Here is a 22,160-nt window from a genome sequence, read left to right as displayed (position 1 = left end):
GCATCCTCTCAGCTCCCCAGATTGTAACGGTTTGAAAGCTATTAACATAGTCCCAACAATCGCATCCTGTTTAAGCTACTTCTGCGTAGTCTCAGTCAGGTGACTTTCAGCTGAAAATTATATGCTCACAACTTTGTGTAAAAACATTTATTTTAAAACATATTATTCTGAAACATTATCTCAAAGTGTACTATTTTGTAGAACAAGTATTTTATAATCAGTATAACATTGTACGATTCCCTTAGTTCAATACAAACTACTTCCTTTGTATTCTTGTGCACAATATGTGTTCAGAACTATTTGGATTAGAATATTGATGATATTTCCATCACTATATAAACAAATTAGGGACTGGCACTTTGGACCCTCAAATACATCTATATCAATACATACAGATGTGATTTATTACTATGCAAATAATACAATAATACCTTACATAAAATAAACCACAAAAATCTGTTGCAGTTCTTTTCTGGCAAAATAAGGGAGGACTAAAACAGTCAACTTGTAGGTTGCTGCACGATCTTCAAATATTTGTAATTTCACCTTCCGCCCCCACCTATTAGGAGAAATAAGGGGATATCAATCACAAGCATAGTAACAGAGCGAATCATGACAAGCTATATGCAAGGAAGAACCTTGCACATCTGCAATAATGTCCCCATGGGAAACAGCACATGTGTAGACAGGTTTAGGTTTGGCCAACAGCCTTCTGAAATCCAATCTAGAATGGCCCAGAGAATCCCACAGAACTCTACACAAGAATAATGGAGAGGGGGATGTGTAATAGTACTGGCAGCTGAACTTCTTTGCAGGAAGCAACAGGATAAATAAAGGCAAGGCAGCAGATGAACTTTCAGTTGGCATTTGATAAGGTGTCTCAGAGAAGGCCTGTCAGAAATAATCAGGTATACAAGAGGAAACATCGCAGGAAGTCAGATAGGAAACAGAGTTAAGATAAACGGTTGTTCAGACTGGAGAAGGCTTGGAAGTGTTGTGGCTGAGGGATCAATGCTGGGTTCATTTTTGTTCTTGGCATATGTAATTAATCTGGACTTTGGCATAGGGAATGTAATCTTAGTTGGTTGACCACAAGAGTTGGGAATTTGGCAAACAGCATGGAGAATTGCAAAATATTTAAAGATGGATGGCGTAGTGAAATAAGTGGAAAGGTAGCAAATGCAATTTTAATTTGAAATAATTCATTATGGCAAGAAAAACAAAGAAATGGGATCAATACTGAAGGATGTGGATGAAAAAACAGACCTGGTTGGAATGGTAGGGTATGTGCTTCAAAAATATAATTCCCTGAAAATGCAAGGGTGGGTAGATAAAACTATTTAAAAGGCCTATAGAATTTGAGATTTTATAAGTAGCAGCAGTGTACCAGTATAAAGAAGTAATTATGAGCAAAGCATTGGTTATGACAGTTATAGAGCACAGGGTGCCATTTTGACACCTCATTAAAGAAAGGACAATAGATTCAGAGAGCACTTTGCTTAGATTCACCTGGATGATGCAAGGGAAAACCTTAAATAGGGGGGGAGATTGGAGATACTAGGGCTATTTCCACAGGAATACTAAGTAAGTGGAGATTTATAAAATGTTCTAAAATTGCACTGAATTTTGAAGGGAGTGAACCCAAATGCTTATTTCCCTTTGGTTCGGGAATCAGTGACAAGGGTTCTTCAATTTAAAAAAGTCACCAAGAGTGATGAGCAAGAATTGGACAAATTTCTTTATGTAGAAGATTGTTGCAATGTAGAATGCTTTGCCACAGTGAGTGGTTTACGTAGAGACCATTGGATCTTGTATGGGAAAATTGGATAAATGCCTAAAGGAGAGAAAGATGCAGAGCTACGATGGAGAGGGCGGGGGGGGGGGGGGGGGGGGGGGGGGGGGCTGTGGCATTAGTTACAAGTTATTCTAGAAATGAGCTGCCCCTGCTAATATGGTCAAAATGACCTTCCCCTGGGTTTCAAACTTCTATCAAACCTTACTCAAACATAGTAAAGGATTGTGAACATTTAAATGAGAAAAGCAATTATAAGATATTGAAGTTAAGGCAGTCTTTGATATTTTTTGGCACTTCTCACTTACCTCTAAAACCACGGCCTCCTCCTCCACCTCTGCCTCCTCTGAAACTGCCCCCCCTGCCTCCCCTGAAACCACCTGGATAAGAAGCAAAAGAGATAAAAAGTGTAATCTATCATCAAAGTTCTTAGATTCAAAAAAGTGTCACATTCATTGGCTCAAGTTATTTTAATAATTTAAAAGCTTAAATTTTACAACTACAAATAAAAATATTCAGCAACACCTTTCCCAAGCAACCCATCATTTCCAAGGATTGCTAGACCTCAACTTTACCAAGAGAAGTACTCAAATTATGCACATGAACATTCAGCAAATAATTCCAGTAAAATTTATTTTCAAAGAACTAGACATCAAAACAGTGTACTTAATGTTTTAGTGAGTTATGGCTCTTCATTAGCATTGTTAGATAAAACAGGCATAATAAGTTTGACAATCAAGTTTCTGAGCAAAAAAAAAAAACAGCCTTCAGATTTACCTGTTAACTGCAGAAATGACATTTTCTAGAAACCATATAAAAAAAGGTGTTTCTCAACTTTTAGCAACATTGCTGAGGGAAAAAGAACAGGCTGGCAGCATAGGGTTAGTAAGGCATTGAAGGAAGCCTTTTGACCCATCGAGTCCATATCAGAATGCCACAGCATGAATGAACGTAAACTGCCCAACAACCCCTGTACATTAAAAAAAAAGGATCCAAGGAACTGTGAAATGCTGGGATTAGATAGATAGCTCTTTTTCAGCCAGACACGATGGGTCCAATTGCCCACTTCTGTGGCATAATCTATATTTCCAACTAACTACAAAGAAATTTCCATGGGACTGACTACACAAATCAACTCAATTTTGTGCATCAAAAACAGAAAATGCTGGAAAACTTAGCAGCTCTAACAGCATCTGTGGAGAGAGGAAAAAAAAAGTTAACGTTTCGAGTCCTTATGACTTTTCTTCAGAGCTCTGAAGAATCATAAGGACTCGAAACGTTAAATTATTTTTCTCTCCACAGATGCTGTTAGACTGCTGAGTTTTTCCAGCATTTTCTGTTTTTGTTTCAGATTTCCAGCTTCCGCAGTATTTTGCTTTAATTTTGTGCATCATCCCTTTGAAAAATAAAACCTCACTGCTGAGCTAGTCAGAAAAAACACTGAAAAACTGAATTAGGAAGCTCTATTACATGCACAATTATAATCTTTTAAAGTTGCCTTTCTCATTGCAATTTTTCTTTATTACCACACCAGAGCGTACATTAAATTCAGATCACACTGTATTGCATTCACAGTAAAGTTCACTCATAATTATAATGTAACCAGCTATTTGTTAGTGTGGACTGCTATAATCAAGCTGGAGCTGCAGGTACCCTACGAGTGCTTGATGTGTGACTTCTGCAGAAGCTGCTCTTGCACAATCTTGCTCCCAACATTCATTTTGGTGTTTCTATATGCATGTGCACAAACATTAACTGCTTTGAGAGACTCATTAGCAGTCTTTCATCATCACTGTACTTGCTCCTATTGGTTGAAATGCTATATGGGGTAAAGTATCGACTCTAGCATCACCTTTATTTTGTCATTCAATTAACAAAACACTGCTTGGCCTAAATAGCCAAGTGGTTATGGTACTGGGTTTGTAACCCCAAGATCAAGAGTTCAAATCTCACCATGACAAACTATGAAGCAATGTTCAATTGTGCTTCTTATATTGTCTTGGCCTAAATAGCCAAGTGGTTATGGTACTGGGCTCGTGACCCCAAGATCAAGAGTTCAAATCTCACAATGGCAAACTATGAAACAATGTAACGTCATCTGAAACAGATGGAAACGGGTTTGTACTCGAAAGAGTTACATTATGGTCATCCTTTGTTAATTGTATCCATTGAATTAAGTATATACAGGCGGACAGCATTGATTGGTTACTTGGATGCATAAAGAAACACTTCATCTGTATTTTCTGCAGCCTTGGGGAGTCCGTGGTCCATGTTTATATAGAGTACAGAAGGTTCGGTCCCATTTTAGCTATGTGAAGGGGCTGATCCTCAAATTTTGGTTGCACTTCCAGCCCACGCTCCAGATCTCTGGTCGCCCGGTGCAGAGAGGGGCGAAGAGGGAGGACAACCTCCTCATGAATTTGTTCCTGGGCCTGGCCAACATGGCCATCAACAGGTCCAGGCAGCGAACGGTCGAGGGAGTTATCCGGCCTGACTGTCTGCCCCTTTACTGCAGCTACGTTCACGGCCAGGTGGCCCTGAAAAGGGAGCACACAGTGTCCGCCGGTACGCTAGAGGCCTTCTGCGATCGATGGCTGGGGTGTATCATCACCCCCAGAAATGACATTTTGATTCAATTGTGTAAGTTTCCATTCGCGTTCTTGTTTTAGTTATAGTGCCCCACCAGGGGCTGTCACCCCCTCTGATTTACTGATTTTTTTTGGTTTAACTTATGGATTTTTGTTTCTCAAAAAGTCTATAAAGAAACACTTCACCTGTAAGTTCTGCAGCCTCAGGGAGTCTATCGTCCACGATTATATAGAGTACCAGATGTTTCAGCCCTTTTTTGGCTATTTGAAGGGGATACTCCTCAAATTTTGGTTGCACTTCAGCCCCACGCTCTGGATCTTTGGTCACCCAGTGCAGATTGGGGTGAGAAGGGAGGGGGACCTCCTTGGTAAGTCTGCTCCTGGGCCTGGTCGAACTAGCCATTAGCAGGTCCAGGCAGCAGGTGGTTGAGGGGGGTCTTCCAGCCCCTCTTCTGCAGCTACATTCACATCCGGGTGTCTCTGGAGAGGGAGCATATGTACTATCTGCCAGCATGGTCGAGGCCTTCTGCAGCCGGTGGGCACCGCGGTGGCTGGAGTGAATCAACGGCCCCGGAAACACTATTTTAATTTGATTTGTTAAGTTTCCTTTTAAAGTTGTGGCTGCACTTCAGCCCCACACTCCTGATCTTTGGCCACCTGATGCGAAGGGCGGTGGTGGGGGGAGTGGTGGTGGTGGGGGGAGGGGGCCAGTGAGGAAGAAGAGCAGGGAGGGTGGAGGACCTCCTTCTAAGCCTGCTCCTAGGCCTCACCAAGGTGGGCATCAATAGGTCCTGGCAGCAGGCAGTCGTCAGGCCCACTGTCTGCCCCCCTTCCATGACTATGTTCGTGGCTGGGTGTCCCTGGAGAGGGAGCAGACGGTGTCGACTGGCATGCTTGAGGCCTTTTGTGACCGGTGGACACCATGGGAGCTGGAGCGCATCAGCCCTGGGAACAACGTTTTAATTTAATTAGTTAAGTTTCCTTGAAAATTTCTCTCTTTTGTTACAGTAACCCTTTAAGGGGCTATCACTTTTAGCAAATGGGCAAATTAACAAACTAAATTAATGTTGTACTCAAGAGTATAAAGAGAGTCTGCCCCTTTAAGGGGCTGTCACTTAGTTACTTTTAGTTTATACTCTTTTGAATTAAACAGTCAATAAAATAAAGAGACACTTACAGACACACTGGGTGAGTCAAGCTACGAGGTATATATGTGTAATGATTTACTCTGTAAATAAATCTATACCAAGTAAAGATTAGCTCTGTTTCCTTTCCTTCACCGACTAGCTATCAGGAGTGTAGCCTCCTGCACTGATGCACTTCTCTCACTTTCACTAACCTTTGCTTGCCTTTCCAAGGCAACTAGTGCTAATGCTATCATAAAATGTTGAATCAATAGAATACTTCTTACCGCCTCGTCCTCCAAATCCACCGCCTCGACCCCCTCTTCCTCCTCCACGACCTCCTCTTCCTCGGCTCTTTTCACCAGCTGGCCGGGGCAAAAATCGCTGAAGAGGGAGTAGTTTTGCTGGATCAACATAAAACTGCAGGAAAAGAAAAATCAACCTAAGTGCGCGCAAAGGAACTTGCTTCACATCAATATACATCTTTCTTAAGAAGTTGCTTTTATTATGCTCAGAGGAAGAAAAAGAGAGACCAATATTAAAAGGTCATTTTTACATTTGTTATTTTACCCATGTTAGAATTTTTATAAAGTGTTCACATATTTTCAGGAGCATCCAAATATCGGTATAGAATTTGCTGGGTACAAATTCAACCAGAGCTGGGGAAATAGCTGTTAACCGAGGCCTTATCTTAGGGGCCAATACCCCATTCCCTCTCCACCTTTCCCTCCTCCACCCCATATTCTTATAAATTTCAAAGGAGAATAACTTGCAAAATTTTCCTTAGTAGTTAATCTTCACAAGAAAACCCACCTTTTGTAGTTTCTTAAAGGAACTAGCTTTCATGTTGTCTGATAATTTAACTGAAAAATACTATTAATTTTAGTTAAGGGAAAATTAAGATAGCATTATTTATACATAATCGTAGCCAAATAAGAGACTACTTCAAGTCATATACTGCATAATAACTGTAGTTTAAATATAAATGAGCATGCTGCAAATTTTAAGTTTCAGATCTGAAGAGATCAACAGAACCACATAAGTATTTAATTTTCATCACAGTCTCTGTGCCCTTCCTCAAGATGCACAACCAGCAAACAATCTACCCTGAGCCAGCCCAGGAATACATCTCCTTACAAATCATCCTTAACATTCTGTGGGGATATCTGACATTTACTCACCCAACCTTCCCTAAGGCAGCACAGCCAAAATGAAAGCCAACCAGAAGGAACCAGGGTAAAGAGAAACAAACAAAAGGAAATGGAGGCATTCACATTTAAAATGTATATGAGGGTGTATGAAAGTGACAGAGAGCACAGGCTTGACTGCACAAATGAAGGATTCAAATTGCAGTATTATGTTTGCATTCCACTCTGTGAAAAACTTCGAATTTTAACGATTGCTTTTTGTCCAGATAATTGAAATTTCTTAAATGTCTGTTAAACTTTTCATATCAATCTTGAGAAACACTTTACTCCTTTAAACGTAAATTAATGACTATAAAATCTTATCTTCCACAACTATTGCAGATCCTGATACAGTATTTATCCACAGTGCACTCAAAAGCAAAAGAGAATAGAGGAAGCCAGCTAATGTTGATTTTAATTCTCAGACATGGGTTCTTATCTAGCCCAAAACCCATGTTACAGATTCTCCCTTTACTGGTTATAAAAGTATTAGATGAAATTAGTTGTTGGGGTAGGGGAGGATGGGGGGTGTGAAGAGAGGTGGGTTTGGGCTGAGTAGAGAAGGAAGGGTCTCAAGATATGGTTTGTTGTGTGAAGAGAGGTGGGTTTGGGCTGAGTAGACAAGGAAGGGTCTCAAGATATGGTTTGTTGTGGGAAAGGGTTGATACCAGAATTCACCACATAAATCAATCAACACAATCTAATCATACTACGGGAGTCAAAATGCAAACTCAAGTGCAGTAAAGGGTATTTTTCTTGAGGCTATGGCTAACCCTGTGCGAACCTGTTGCTGACAGAAGTGGGCAAAGTGAGAGTGTTTCCCGGCTTCATCATCCATATTTTTTTCATTTAGGATTCTTGCCATTAAAGAAAATGAACAGAGTAAAAAAATTAACTATGCTCACATTCAACCTTGTGTGTAGTCACAGATAATATGATGGGTTCATTCCACCAGCACCCCTGACAGCAGCAAAAGCTGTCAAAGAAAATGCTGGCTGGTAACATACCTTCAATACAATATTATAATGTTATATTGTAATCAATGTTATAGAGCTATCACATTGGTTCACGTTCTTTCCCAACACCAACTCCCAAAAGGATACAAAATCTCTGAGCTGCCCAAATATTTCATCAACTTTTCCAATCTGTTCTTTGTTTTCCAAGTAAACTGGTGCATTGAAATACGGGACTTTATTTTCTTCTGAAGTGCACTTGCAAACAATTTCATCTTCACAGGGATGCATGAAATGTCCTAATTCTATATTTAAAAAAAAAAGGAAGTGTTAGACAAGTATAATTTCATTAAATCTTCACATCAGATCAACGTGAAACCAGGATATAGAGAACTGCACAGCATTAAATGTTTTCCTCCCATTATTTTTGTTAAAGTACCAGAGGTGAAAGAACTGTGCTGGCTCACTGCACCACCCAGATTCCCCATGTCAATGTTACGAGTCTTCTTCAAATGATTCTTAAAGCACTGTGCATGTTGGAAGCTGACTGGAACTAATCAACCCTCAGCCACCAGCTCAGATACCAATGCTGTACATACCTTAGAGGCCAGCATAGAGTTGGGATCAAAACAAAAAAAACTGCGGATGCTGGAAATCCAAAACAAAAACAAAAACAGAATTACCTGGAAAAACTCAGCAGGTCTGGCAGCATTGGTGGAGAAGAAAAGAGTTGACGTTTCGAGTCCTCATGACCCTTCGACAGAACTTGAGTTCGAGTCAAAGAAAGAGTTGAAATATAAGCTGGTTTAAGGTGGGTGTGTGGGGGGCGGAGAGAGAGAGGTGGAGTGGGGGTGTGGTTGTAGGGACAAGCAGTGATAGAAGCAGATCATCAAAAGATGTCAACAACAATAATACAAAAGAACACATAGGTGTTAAAGTTAAAGTTGGTGATATTATCTAAACGAATGTGCTAATTAAGAATGGATGGTAGGGCACTCAAGGTATAGCTCTAGTGGGGGTGGGGAGAGCATAAAAGATGTAAAAAAAAATAAAATAAATAAATAAAAAAATTCTTTTTCTCTTTTTATAATGGAAATAGGTGGGAAAAGGAAAATCTATATAATTTATTGGAAAAAAAAGAGAAAAGGAGGGGGAACAGAAAGGGGGTGGGGATGGGGGAGGGAGCTCACGACCTAAAGTTGTTGAATTCAATATTCAGTCCGGATGGCTGCAAAGTGCCTAGTCGGAAGATGAGGTGTTGTTCCTCCAGTTTGCGTTGGGCTTCACTGGAACAATGCAGCAAGCCAAGGACAGACATGTGGGCAAGAGAGCAGGGTGGAGTGTTAAAATGGCAAGCGACAGGGAGGTTTGGGTCGTTCTTGCGGACAGACCGCAGGTGTTCTGCAAAGCGGTCGCCCAGTTTACGTCTGGTCTCTCCAACGTAGAGGAGACCACATTGGGAGCAACAAATGCAGTAGACTAAGTTGGGGGAAATGCAAGTGAAATGCTGCTTTACTTGAAAGAAGTGTTTGGGTCCTTGGACGGTGAGGAGAGAGGAAGTGAAGGGGCAGGTATTGCATCTTTTGCGTGGGCATGGGGTGGTGCCATAGGAGGGGGTTGAGGAGTAGGGGGTGATGGAGGAGTGGACCAGGGTGTCCCGGAGGGAGCGATCCCTACAGAATGCCGATAGGGGGGGTGAAGGGAAGATGTGTTTGGTGGTGGCATCATGCTGGAAATGGCGGAGGATGATCCTTTGAATGCGGAGGCTGGTGGGGTGATAGTGAGGACAAGGGGGACCCTATCATGTTTCTGGGAGGGAGGAGAAGGCGTGAGGGCGGATGCGCGGGAGATGGGCCGGACACGGTTGAGGGCCCTGTCAACGACCGTGGGTGGAAAACCTCGGTTAAGGAAGAAGGAGGACATGTCAGAGGAACTGTTTTTGAAGGTAGCATCATCGGAACAGATGCGACGGAGGCGAAGGAACTGAGAGAATGGGATGGAGTCCTTACAGGAAGTGGGGTGTGAGGAGCTGTAGTCGAGATAGCTGTGGGAGTTGGTGGGTTTGTAATGGATATTGGTGGACAGTCTATCACCAGAGATTGAGACAGAGAGGTCAAGGAAGGGAAGGGAAGTGTCAGAGATGGACCACGTGAAAATGATGGAGGGGTGGAGATTGGAAGCAAAATTAATAAATTTTTCCAAGTCCCGACGAGAGCATGAAGCGGCACCGAAGTAATCATTGATGTACCGGAGAAAGAGTTGTGGAAGGGGGCCGGAGTAGGACTGGAACAAGGAATGTTCCACATACCCCATAAAGAAACAGGCATAGCTGGTGCCCATGCGGGTACCCATAACCACACCTTTTTGGAGGAATTGAGAGGAATTGAAGGAGAAATTGTTCAGCGTGAGAACAAGTTCAGCCAGACGGAGGAGAGTAGTGGTGGATGGGGATTGTTCGAGGAAGAAGCTAAGGGCCCTCAGACCATCCTGGTGGGGGATGAAGGTGTAGAGGGATTGGACGTCCATGGTGAAGAGGAAGCGGTTGGGGCCAGGGAACTGGAAATTGTTGATGTGACGTAAGGTGTCAGAGGAATCACGGATGTAGGTGGGAAGGGACTGGACAAGGGGAGAGAGAAGGGAGTCAAGATAACGAGAAATGAGTTCTGTGGGGCAGGAGCAAGCTGAGACGATCGGTCTACCGGGGCAGTTCTGTTTGTGGATTTTGGGTAGGAGATAGAAGCAGGCCGTCCGAGGTTGGGCGACTATCAGGTTGGAAGCTGTGGGAGGGAGATCCCCAGAGGAGATGAGGTCAGTGACAGTCCTGGAAGCAATGGCTTGATGTTCAGTGGTGGGGTCGTGGTCCAGGGAGAGGTAGGAGGAAGTGTCTGCGAGTTGATGCTCAGCCTCCGCGAGGTAGAGGTCAGTGCGCCAGACAACAACACCACCACCCTTGTCAGCGGGTTTGATGACAATGTCAGGGTTGGACCTGAGAGAATGGAGTGCAGTAAGTTCAGAGAGAGACAGGTTAGAATGGGTGAGAGGAGCAGAGAAATTGAGACGACTAACGTCGCGCCGACAGTTCTCAATGAAAAGATCAAGAGAAGGTAAGAATCCAGAGGGAGGGGTCCAGGTGGAGGGAGAATATTGGAGATGGGTAAAAGGATCCGTTGAACTGGGAGAGGACTCCTGTCCAAAGAAGTGAGCCCGGAGACAAAGACGGCGGAAGAAGAGTTCAGCATCATGCCGAGCCCGAAATTCATTGAGGTGAGGGCGTAAGGGTATGAAACGAAGTCCTTTGCTGAGCTCTGAACGTTCAGCATCGGAGAGGGGAAGGTCAACTATACCCCCTGACCTTCCCCTCTCCGGTGCTGAACGTTCAGTGCTCAGCAAAGGACTTAGTTTCATACCCTTACGCCCTCACCTCAATGAATTTCGGGCTCGGCATGATGCTGAACTCTTCTTCCGCCGTCTTCGTCTCCGGGCTCACTTCTTTGGGCAGGAGTCCTCTCCCAGTTCAACGGATCCTTTTACCCATCTCCAATATTCTCCCTCCACCTGGACCCCCCCCCTCTGGATTCTTACCTTCTCTTGATCTTTTCATTGAGAACTGTCGGAGCGACATTAGTCGTCTCAATTTCTCTGCTCCTCTCACCCATTCTAACCTGTCTCTCTCTGAACTTACTGCACTCCATTCTCTCAGGTCCAACCCTGACATTGTCATCAAACCCGCTGACAAGGGTGTTGTCTGGCGCACTGACCTCTACCTCGCGGAGGCTGAGCGTCAACTCGCAGACACTTCCTCCTACCTCTCCCTGGACCATGACCCCACCACTGAACATCAAGCCATTGTTTCCAGGACTGTCACTGACCTCATCTCCTCTGGGGATCTCCCTCCCACAGCTTCCAACCTGATAGTCGCCCAACTCGGACGGCCCGCTTCTATCTCCTACCCAAAATCCACAAACAGAACTGCCCCGGTAGACCGATCGTCTCAGCTTGCTCCTGCCCCACAGAACTCATTTCTCGTTATCTTGACTCCCTTCTCTCTCCCCTTGTCCAGTCCCTTCCCACCTACATCCGTGATTCCTCTGACACCTTACGTCACATCAACAATTTCCAGTTCCCTGGCCCCAACCGCTTCCTCTTCACCATCGACGTCCAATCCCTCTACACCTCCATCCCCCACCAGGATGGTCTGAGGGCCCTTAGCTTCTTCCTCGAACAGAGGCCCGAACAATCCCCATCCACCACTACTCTCCTCCGTCTGGCTGAACTTGTTCTCACGCTGAACAATTTCTCCTTCAACTCCTCTCACTTCCTCCAAATAAAAGGTGTGGCTATGGGTACCCGCATGGGCACCAGCTATGCCTGTCTCTTTATGGGGTATGTGGAACATTCCTTGTTCCAGTCCTACTCCGGCCCCCTTCCACAACTCTTTCTCCGGTACATCGATGATTACTTCGGTGCCGCTTCATGCTCTCGTTGGGACTTGGAAAAATTTATTAATTTTGCTTCCAATCTCCACCCCTCCATCATTTTCACGTGGTCCATCTCTGACACTTCCCTTCCTTGACCTCTCTGTCTCAATCTCTGGTGATAGACTGTCCACCAATATCCATTACAAACACACCAACTCCCACAGCTATCTCGACTACAGCTCCTCACACCCCACTTCCTGTAAGGACTCCATCCCATTCTCTCAGTTCCTTCGCCTCCGTCGCATCTGTTCCGATGATGCTACCTTCAAAAACAGTTCCTCTGACATGTCCTCCTTCTTCCTTAACCGAGGTTTTCCACCCACGGTCGTTGACAGGGCCCTCAACCGTGTCCGGCCCATCTCCCGCGCATCCGCCCTCACGCCTTCTCCTCCCTCCCAGAAACATGATAGGGTCCCCCTTGTCCTCACTTATCACCCCACCAGCCTCCGCATTCAAAGGATCATCCTCTGCCATTTCTGCCAACTCCAGCATGATGCCACCACCAAACACATCTTCCCTTCACCCCCCCCTATCGGCATTCTGTAGGGATCGCTCCCTCTGGGACACCCTGGTCCACTCCTCCATCACCCCCTACTCCTCAACCCCCTCCTATGGCACCACCCCATGCCCACGCAAAAGATGCAATACCTGCCCCTTCACTTCCTCTCTCCTCACCGTCCAAGGACCCAAACACTCCTTTCAAGTAAAGCAGCATTTCACTTGCATTTCCCCCAACTTAGTCTACTGCATTCGTTGCTCCCAATGTGGTCTCCTCTACGTTGGAGAGACCAAACGTAAACTGGGCGACCGCTTTGCAGAACACCTGCAGTCTGTCCGCAAGAATGACCCAAACCTCCCTGTCGCTTGCCATTTTAACACTCCACCCTGCTCTCTTGCCCACATGTCTGTCCTTGGCTTGCTGCATTGTTCCAGTGAAGCCCAACGCAAACTGGAGGAACAACACCTCATCTTCCGACTAGGCACTTTACAGCCATCCGGACTGAATATTGAATTCAACAACTTTCGGTCGTGAGCTCCCTCCCCCATCCCCACCCCCTTTCTGTTTCCCCCCTTCCTTTTCTCTTTTTTTCCCAATAAATTATATAGATTTTCCTTTTCCCACCTATTTCCATTATAAAAAGAGAAAAAGAAAAAAAAATTATTTTTTTTTACATCTTTTATGCTCTCCCCACCCCCACTAGAGCTATACCTTGAGTGCCCTACCATCCATTCTTAATTAGCACATTCGTTTAGATAATATCACCAACTTTAACACCTATGTGTTCTTTTGTATTATTGTTGTTGACATCTTTTGATGATCTGCTTCTATCACTGCTTGTTTGTCCCTACAACCACACCCCCACTCCACCTCCCTCTCTTTCTCTCCGCCCCCCACACACACACCCTAAACCAGTTTATATTTCAACTCTTTCTTTGACTCGAACTCAAGTTCTGTCGAAGGGTCATGAGGACTCGAAACGTCAGCTCTTTTCTTCTCCGCCGATGCTGCCAGACCTGCTGAGTTTTTCCAGGTAATTCTGTTTTTGTTTTAGAGTTGGGATCAGCCTGTGGCAAGTCATTGGCCACTTGTGGTCACCCCAGGGTAGGGGAATAGGTCAGTGCACATGCAAACTCCCCAGACGGTGATTTCGCAGACAAATTCTCCTGCAGGGGACTCAGATGAGGGCCTCATTAGGATAGACTGCAGAAAAACGATGATAATGCATGGCAAGATGCTTGGTGCATTGTCAGACCAGATAGATAGCCTCCAGTCATTAGGTCAGAACATGGAGCAGTCCAGCTCCAACATGGCACAGGCAATCATGCAGAGATTGGAGCCCATCCTTTCCACCGTGGAAGTAATGAGCACCTCCATATCAGCACTGCCAGACTGATTCATGCAGGTAGTTCTGCTATCACTGCAGCACAGCCAAGGACTCATGACCACCATCTGAGCTTCCGCTGCAGAGAGGCCTTCCAATGCACCAGTTCTTCAGTGGAAGCTCAGAGCGTAGTCACAAGACCCCTAGCTGCTGCCATGCAGGCTCAGACTGCTGCCATCATGGGGAAGAATCTCAGGTGTTCAACAGGGCATGTAGGCTCTCAAAAGCTGCAATGCTTTACTAATGTTGCCGTCTCCCACCCTGAAGGATCTGTGGAATAGAATGCAAGGGTTACATTGAACTTCATGACTACCTGGAGGGGCGTCCTCACTCTGCTTTGAAGTTTCAAGTTGGTGTGAAGGAAGTAGCACAACTCCATTACTACCCACTATGTCTATCGTAGCCTCCCCAGGCACTGCTGCTGACTTGTTGCTAAGAATGGCTGGAGCTCCCAGAATATCATTTATGGGTAAGATCTTCAAGAGCCTGCCTTCTCCTTCCTCCTTACAGAACTTCTCTGCCTCCTCCTTTCCCTGTCCTGTTCACATACAGAGCAAGTTGCATTGCAACTAATGCCACTGCAACTATTGCACTGACCCATTTTGGCATCCTGGTGTTTCATCAACTCGCTCGGATCACTGGCATCATGATATCACACATTACATGCCTTTGGGCACACACAGGCGATACACCTACATGTGCTACCTCACTTCATTAACACTGTGTGGAAAGTGACCAACGGTGCACAACACAGATGGAAAACTCACACTACATACAGGCAAGGTGCTATAGAAAGCAAGACCTGCATTAGCAATAAGGCACTTACAGCATTTTAGGTTATTTCACACTACATTACAATTGGTCACTACTATTTGTTTCAGGAAGTCAAGAAGAGAGATAAAACCAGAATCCTTTCACCAATAAAAATACTCTCCAAAATTCAGCTCTGCTTTATTACTAGAGAGACAGCATGAGATCTGAAGCATTGTGCAACTTTCTGCTGTAACAGTTAAGTTATTTGTGTAATCAATAAAGACCAGATAGATGGTAACCTCTTTAGCCAGTCTGCCTCACTAATCTCAGAAAAATTTAATCTTTATGCCAAGTGGACTAAGACTGAGCTGCAGAAATATTTCAGATATTTATCTGAATTGCAATTAACCTTAGATTTAGGACAGTGGTATTTTAGACCATTGTAATGTTCTTACCTACTACGCTATCAGGAGGACCCTGATCATATCCTCTATTGAAGCCTCCTCGCCCACCCCCACGAAATCCACCACCACCACGTCCTCCTCTTCCTCCACCAAAGCCGCCTCCTCTTCCTCCTCCTCCGCCGTAGCCGCTTCCTCCTCTTCCTCCCCCACCAAAGCCGCCACCTCCTCTTCCTCCTCTACTGAAGCCGCCACCTCCTCCACCCCTACCTCCACGGAAAGACATTTTAATCAAAAATTCTGAAAGGAAGAAAAAAGATTAGTTGGTATATGAGCATCAGTTCCTTTCACTGAAAGACTGTGACAGAGTATACAGTTAATAAAAAAACCCAGTGTTCAAAATTCACCATAAATGGGTTGCTAAGCAAGCAGATCCACCTGATTTCTGCACTTTGAAATGCCAGAGCTATTGTTCCAACAGGATATCGTGTTGGTCATAATGTCAGGAAATGCAGTTACATTTGATGGTCAACAGTGCAAAGATGGACCATTTTAATTATGAGGCAGACAGGGATAAAGATAATACTTCTTGTCAGACTGGCAATGCATTTTAGAACACATTCAAGACTTAACTAATGTTATGGCACAGCAGATGGTCAAATCCCAGAGAAACTTGAAGCAGCTGCCACAACTGTTCGCAATTTGTATTTTTATTTCGAGATGCGTGCCTTGAATTCAGTAGTAATGAGCCCACCAAAACTTAAGTTTTTTTTTACAAAACTAAATCAAACATTTAATAGAAGAGAAAGGTTTTTAAGCACGTACATAGGTCTACAAATTATAGCTATAACTCCTAAATCTCTGAATTAATCTAGCTCCCAGTGACACCTCCGTTAAGGCAGCAGTAAAACAAAATAAATTTGAATAGGCCCAGACAAAGCACACAACACCCTGGACAGGGATATTCACATTGAGTTTCTTAGCTTCGGTTCCAGTAGACAGCAGCTTGGTACATAGAGGCTGGAGGCTTTTCACACTTGTTAGATCTTGTAATGCCTTCTGCTTACACATCATCTCAGCTCCTCTATACATGTTTCTCCTTTTTTAACATAAATCCCATTGCTCCAATATGTCTTTGCAACTTTTCTTTTTCCATAATATAAATCTTTCATTTGGGAGAAATAAACACACTGTTTGGCTTAGCCTCTTACGGCTAGGTGTAACACCTTACCATCTCTTTGAAATTCACTACTCGGGTTTATCTAAAAATGCAAATGTTCTTCGCAACTCATATTCTAAAACTTCAGCTACGTTCACGTATTTAGCATTTCAAACCTAGCTTCTCTTTTGATAACTCAAAAGCTGCAGAAAAGCTGCCTGCAATTCAATTAAAACCCACACAACCTCAGAGAAACAAATCCAAACCCATTACAATAATATTATGAAAATTATACTTTCATGACACTATTCAGTATGTCTTCAGTCCAACAGAAACAAAACATGACTTGTTTCAGGAAATGCAGTGGGGAAAACTGATGAGACACCACCACTTTCTTAAATCTTTCTGTATCTCCTCTATTCTCAAACATCACACGAGAAGCTTGTGGATTTATAGTAAATTATGCTCAACTGCCTCCACCACTGCTCTTAAACCATATCTCTTGCCCCTGGCCTTGGGAAATTATATTATGCCTTCAGCCTCTGCTAATCTTGATACCTACCACTTCAGTTTCTTTCCCATCCAAATAGAATCGGGCACGTTAAAACAAATAGATAGGTCGGGCAGAATATTCTGGATGTAATCTTTATATCAATGAATGATTGGATAGCTCAAATTTCTTACCTTTATCATAGCCCTTCAAATTTTTCCCTTTAAGTATTAATATCCTTCAAAAGAGAATTGGATTAAATGTGCTTCCACCATCCTTTCAGAGAATGCATTCCAGATGAAAACAACTTGCTACATTTGTACTGTTTGAAGAAGTCCAAATGGTAACTGATGTAAACCCACGTTGTCTACCTCAATTTCCAAAAAGCTTGATAAAAGTACCATACAAGGGGCTTCTCTACAAGATCAAAGCCTCAGGTATTCATGAAAATCTTCTGCACTTCAGTGAGAACTGGCTGGTAAGCTCTCGGAAGAAATTTGTTGTAGGTGGATTTCGATCTGGAGACTGATCATTAGTCGTGCTCCACAGGGATCAGTGTTAGGATTGTTGCAGTTTATTATTTCCATTGATAGTCCCCCTAATAACCATATCAAGATTATCTGTAAATTCGGCTTTTCTTAAACGATCCACATTTGTCCAACTGACTATTAATTTTGACTCAGATTATCATTTCTAAAAGCTTTTCCACCACCAAGGTTAAACTGATTGGCCGGATCCCCAGAGCATTACCCTGGATCTCTGGAATACTACATTCTGTTGAATACTACATTCTGTTGAAGAGTCATACGGACGCGAAACGTTAACTGTATTCCTCTCCGCAGATGCTGTCAGACCTGCTGAGTTTTTCCAGGTATTTTTATTTTTGTCTCTGGAATACTAGTCCAGTGACAACATCACTATGCTACCACCTCCCTGTGTTCCCACCCACCGCGACCACACAGTGATTTTTACGCTGGGGTGGGTAAGCCCACAGACAGGAAGCCCACCCTTGCCCTAATTGAGGCCCTTAAGGCCGGTTCCCGCCCAGCCTCAAGTATTAGGCTGGCGGGAGGATTGAACTTCTGTGGAGGAAGCCTAAAAAAAGTTACATCTCAGGCGGGAAGTGTGGCACCTCCATCAGAAGTGCCCTTCTGAAGTCAGGCGCCCTCCCTCCCAAGACTCCGATCGCCTCCTTTGCACCCCCAACCCCCGTCGTCGTCAGATTGGCCAGCAGCTCTCTAAGGAAGGACTTCCTCCCGAGTGAGGGATGGAAGTTCCGCCTGCAGCCACTTAATGCTCATTTAAGCATGAAATGGCTGCTGGACACTTGGAGTCGACTCTTCGCATGGCGGGAAGTGAGACCCCGCCATCTAAAAAATTCAGGCCCATGTGTAAACCTTTTTGGCCCTACTCCTCCTTTCACAACTCTTTTACAATATATACGCCTGTTAATGAATTTTGGATTATTCCCTTTTATGATAAATGCCAGTCTCGTTTCATACTCTCTCTTGTTGCTTCTGATTTCTGTTTTCGCTTTCCGTCTGAATTTTGTATATTCAGTCTGGCTCTCGTTTATATTATCAACCTGACATCTTGTCATACACCTACCTTCCTTTTTCTTCTTTATCTCACACCTAATGTTTTTGTCATCCAGGGAACTCTGGCTTTATAAGATAACTTTCACCCTTCGTGGGAATGTACCGCAACTGCACCTGAATTATTTCCTTCTTCCATTACAATTTTGGCTGCCACTCTTTGATTCCAACTTACCTGGGCCAGATTTGGTCTCCCACCACTGAAATCAAGCTCTCCTCCCAATAAATTATTTTTACTCTGGATTGCTCTTTGTCCTTGTCCATAAGGTTTAGTTTAGCTATGATTCACTGTCCCTTAAATGTTCACCCTCTGACACTTGATTGATTTGGCCCACCTCATTCCCCAGGACCAAAACCAAAAATCCTTATTGGACTGGAAACACAGATGTAGAAAATGCTCCTGAACACACTTTAGAAACTCATCTTCTTCCCTGCCCTTTACATGATGTAATTATCCTAATACAGACAGGGGTAAGTCCCCCTATTTTAACTGCTCTATAATTTTTCACCTCTCTGCAATTTCCTTGTAAATGCATTCCTTCATATCTTTCCTACTAGTTGGTGGCCTATAGAGTACACAGTAGTGTAATGTTACCGGCACTGTTTCTTAGCTTCACCCAAATAAATTCTGCCTTTGACAACCCAGCCCCTTGCCCCCCCTCCAGGGCATCCTCCCTCCAATATTCACCTTAATTAAAACAATCTCTCCTGCTTTCTTTATTCCCCATCTTCCTTGAACACACAATGCAGGAATATTTATTACCCAGGCCTGCCCTTTATTGAGCCATTATTGCCACATCATCATACTCTCACGTGGCTATCTGTGCCTGCAGCTCACCAACATTATCATGCATTCACACATGCATTCTAACCCTAATTTAGACCTCATTGCAATCTCTCCTACTCCGGCCCCTCCTAATATTTCTTACTTTAGTGCTAGCTGCCTCTCCCAATTCTTTGTGCATCTTGTTTTTCCTCTATAGTATTACCTCCTGGTTTCTATCTCCCTTCCAATTTAGTTTACACCCTCCCCAATAACATCAGCAAACTGCCCAAGAAAATTGGTCCCAGCACGATTCATGTGCAACCCACCCAGCCTTTTTTAAAAATTCATTCACGGGGATGTGGGCTTCGCTGGCTGGGTCAGCATTTATTTCCCATCCCTAGTTGTCCTTGAGAAGGTGGTGGTGAGCTGCCTTCTTGAACCGCTACAGTCCATGTGGTGTGGGTACACCCACAGTGCAGTTAGGGAGGGAGTTCCAGGATTTTGACCCAGCGACAGTGAAGGAACGATGATATATTTCCAGGTCACGATAGTAATTGACTTGGAGGGGACCTTCTAGGTGGTGATGTTCCCATCTATCTGCTGCCCTTGTCCTTCTAGATGGTAGTGGTCGTGGGTTTGGCAGGTGTTGTCTAAGGAGCCTAGGTGAATTCCTGCAGTGCATTTTGTAGATAGTACACACTGCTGCTACTGTGCGTCAGTGTTGGGGAGAGTGAATGTTTGTGGATGAGGTGCCATTCAAGCGGGCTGTTTTGTCCTGGGCGGTGTCAAGCTTCTTGAGTGTTGTGGGAGCTACACTCATCCAGGCAAGTGAGGAGTATTCCTGACTTGTGCCTTGTGTATGGTGGACAGGCTTTGGCGAATCAGGTGAGTTATTCACTGCAGGATTCCTAGGCTCTGACCTGCTCTTGTAGCCACAGCATTTATATGGCAAGTCCAGTTCAGTTTCTTGTCAATGGTGCCACCAGGATGTTGAAAGTGGGGGATTCGGTGACGGTAATGCCATTGAACATCAACGGACAATGGTTGGATTCTCACTTGTTGATGATGGTCACTGCCTGGCACTTATGTGGCACGAATGTTACTTACATCTGGCCTGTACAAATCCCATCTTCCCCAGTGCTGGTCCCAAAGTCCAGGAATCTAAAATCCATCCTCCTGCATTATCTTTCTAGCCACATATTCATCTCCTCCATCCTATTTCTATATTCATTCGTGTCTGGCACCAGGAGTAATCCGGAAACTTCCACTTTTGAGGTCCTGCTTCTTAATCTCTTAAGGAGAGACTCGGGTCTGTTTCTGGCCAGGGCGGGGAGATGAACCCCTGCTAAATGTAAGTACCGCAAAAGTGGTCATGTGAACTGGCTTTGATTGCCTAAAAGAGGCTGAAGAGGACTTTTTACTCCCTCCCCTAATTGGCCTCTGTTTTCATTTGTTTTAGACCTCTGCCAGGTTACATGGCTTTCGGGGTGGGGAACACAAACGATTATGCACAAGGCATCGCAGCTACAGGCTGAATAAACTAATGTGTCTTTTCCTGGACACTTCTTATTTGTACGTAATCCCATGTCTCCTGACCTCATATCTCAAGACCCACCCTTGGTTTTCTTGATTCAATTCACACAGAGCCAGTGTATAGGTACAGCTCTGAACAATGCGGCTCCAGTCACTTCTCTACAATTGTTACACTGGTGACTGAGCAGCGCGCGGCTCCATTCACTCACCGAACCTTGGCCCAGATGTAGAACGTTGCCCGGAGCACGCACTCCTCCTCCGGCCACGTGCGCTCAGCCCTACTGCAAGAAGCAAAAGTCTAAACTTAAGTCACTTACTGAGTCGCTTAAAAATGCCCGTGCCTTTATAATTATAAAAATATAATTATATAAAATGATTTTACATTGCACAGCTCAGGGTCGCCTGTTACGTTTCAAATTCCGATTCATTCTCAGCTTCTTGCCCTCCTCCAATCAGGTTTACAATTAGGTTATATTAACCACGATTTTACGACAGTTTTTGGACACTTCTTTTCCCCCACACCCCCGACCTGTGACCTGCCGTATTACAAATATCGCCCAGCGCGCCCCCTCCAGATGCAGCAGCAGAACTACCCAGCGCGGTCGTGCGCCCTCCACCGGCAGATTATATGCATTGCACCAGCACCGGAATAGGCCTCCCTCTGCCGAGAAATGTGAATTATGGCAGTGCAGATTCTGTTCGCCAGTTGCTGGTGTCTCACCTGAGTAGAAGGCCATGGTCAGATTTGAGAGTCTCCGCCAAGCACAAGGAGAAATCCACACAGGGAACGTTTCTATTTTGTTTCCAATGTGGAGTACATGTTTGTTCCTGTAGGGACATAACCTATATATAGGCTGTCCAAGTTCAGCAAGCAGCCATACTTCTAATGGCTCCAGTCATTTTTATTTTGTGCCGTTAATTCATCTATCTTGTTATGAATGCTTTTGCTCATTCAGATAAAGCGCCATCAATTTTAACTTATTACCATTTTTTCCTGATTTGGCTTTACTCACTGATGCACTATTACACTTAAATTTTTGTCCCCTTCTGTCACACTCTGCTTACCTTTATCCAAGTTGCCCTATGACTTTGACAATTTTCTTTTGATTTCTCCTTACCTGAACCCTCCACCATCCTTTTTAGTTTGAAGCCCTATTTGCTGTCTTATTCGATTTGTCAGGACATTGGTTCCAGGCAGGTCTAGGTTGAGTACGTCAAACGCAACAGCTCTTTCTTTCCATGTACTGTTGCCCGTGGCCCATGAATCAAAACCATTGTCTCCTGCACCACCCTCTGAGCTATGCGTTCAACTTGCTGATCTGGTTGACTCTGCCAATTTGCGTGAGGCTCAGATTGTAATCCAGGAGTTACCTTTGGTTCTGCTTATTAATCTGGACCATCACTTTACAAGCTCCCTCAGCAGAATCTCATTCCTAGTTCTACCTACATCGTTGATTC

At 44.2% G+C, this 22,160-nt stretch overlaps 1 protein-coding gene across 3 annotated transcripts; it reads right to left on the bottom strand.

The window, feature by feature from the left end:
* Positions 1-132: 132 nt before the first annotated feature.
* Positions 133-21,224, bottom strand: gar1 (GAR1 homolog, ribonucleoprotein). Of its 3 annotated transcripts, XM_041194546.1 has the most exons (8): positions 21,085-21,169; positions 20,912-21,000; positions 15,214-15,459; positions 7,795-7,949; positions 6,318-6,377; positions 5,792-5,924; positions 2,101-2,172; positions 133-559 (listed from the first exon to the last, which is right to left on the bottom strand). In XM_041194546.1, exons 3-8 carry the CDS (start codon positions 15,443-15,445, stop codon positions 543-545), a joined length of 669 nt encoding a protein of 222 aa, XP_041050480.1. In that variant the 5' UTR covers positions 15,446-15,459; positions 20,912-21,000; positions 21,085-21,169; the 3' UTR covers positions 133-542. The 3 variants fall into 3 exon arrangements, with proteins under 3 accessions (XP_041050480.1, XP_041050469.1, XP_041050461.1); XM_041194535.1 differs by lacking the exon at positions 20,912-21,000 and having other exon boundaries at positions 21,085-21,224; XM_041194527.1 differs by having other exon boundaries at positions 20,912-21,150.
* Between the last annotated feature and the right edge of the window lie 936 nt (positions 21,225-22,160).

The sequence above is a fragment of the Carcharodon carcharias genome, chromosome 1, assembly GCF_017639515.1.
Source record: "Carcharodon carcharias isolate sCarCar2 chromosome 1, sCarCar2.pri, whole genome shotgun sequence".
In the NCBI taxonomy this organism is placed as follows: domain Eukaryota; kingdom Metazoa; phylum Chordata; class Chondrichthyes; order Lamniformes; family Lamnidae; genus Carcharodon; species Carcharodon carcharias.
This window is presented reverse-complemented; position numbering and strand designations above follow the sequence as displayed.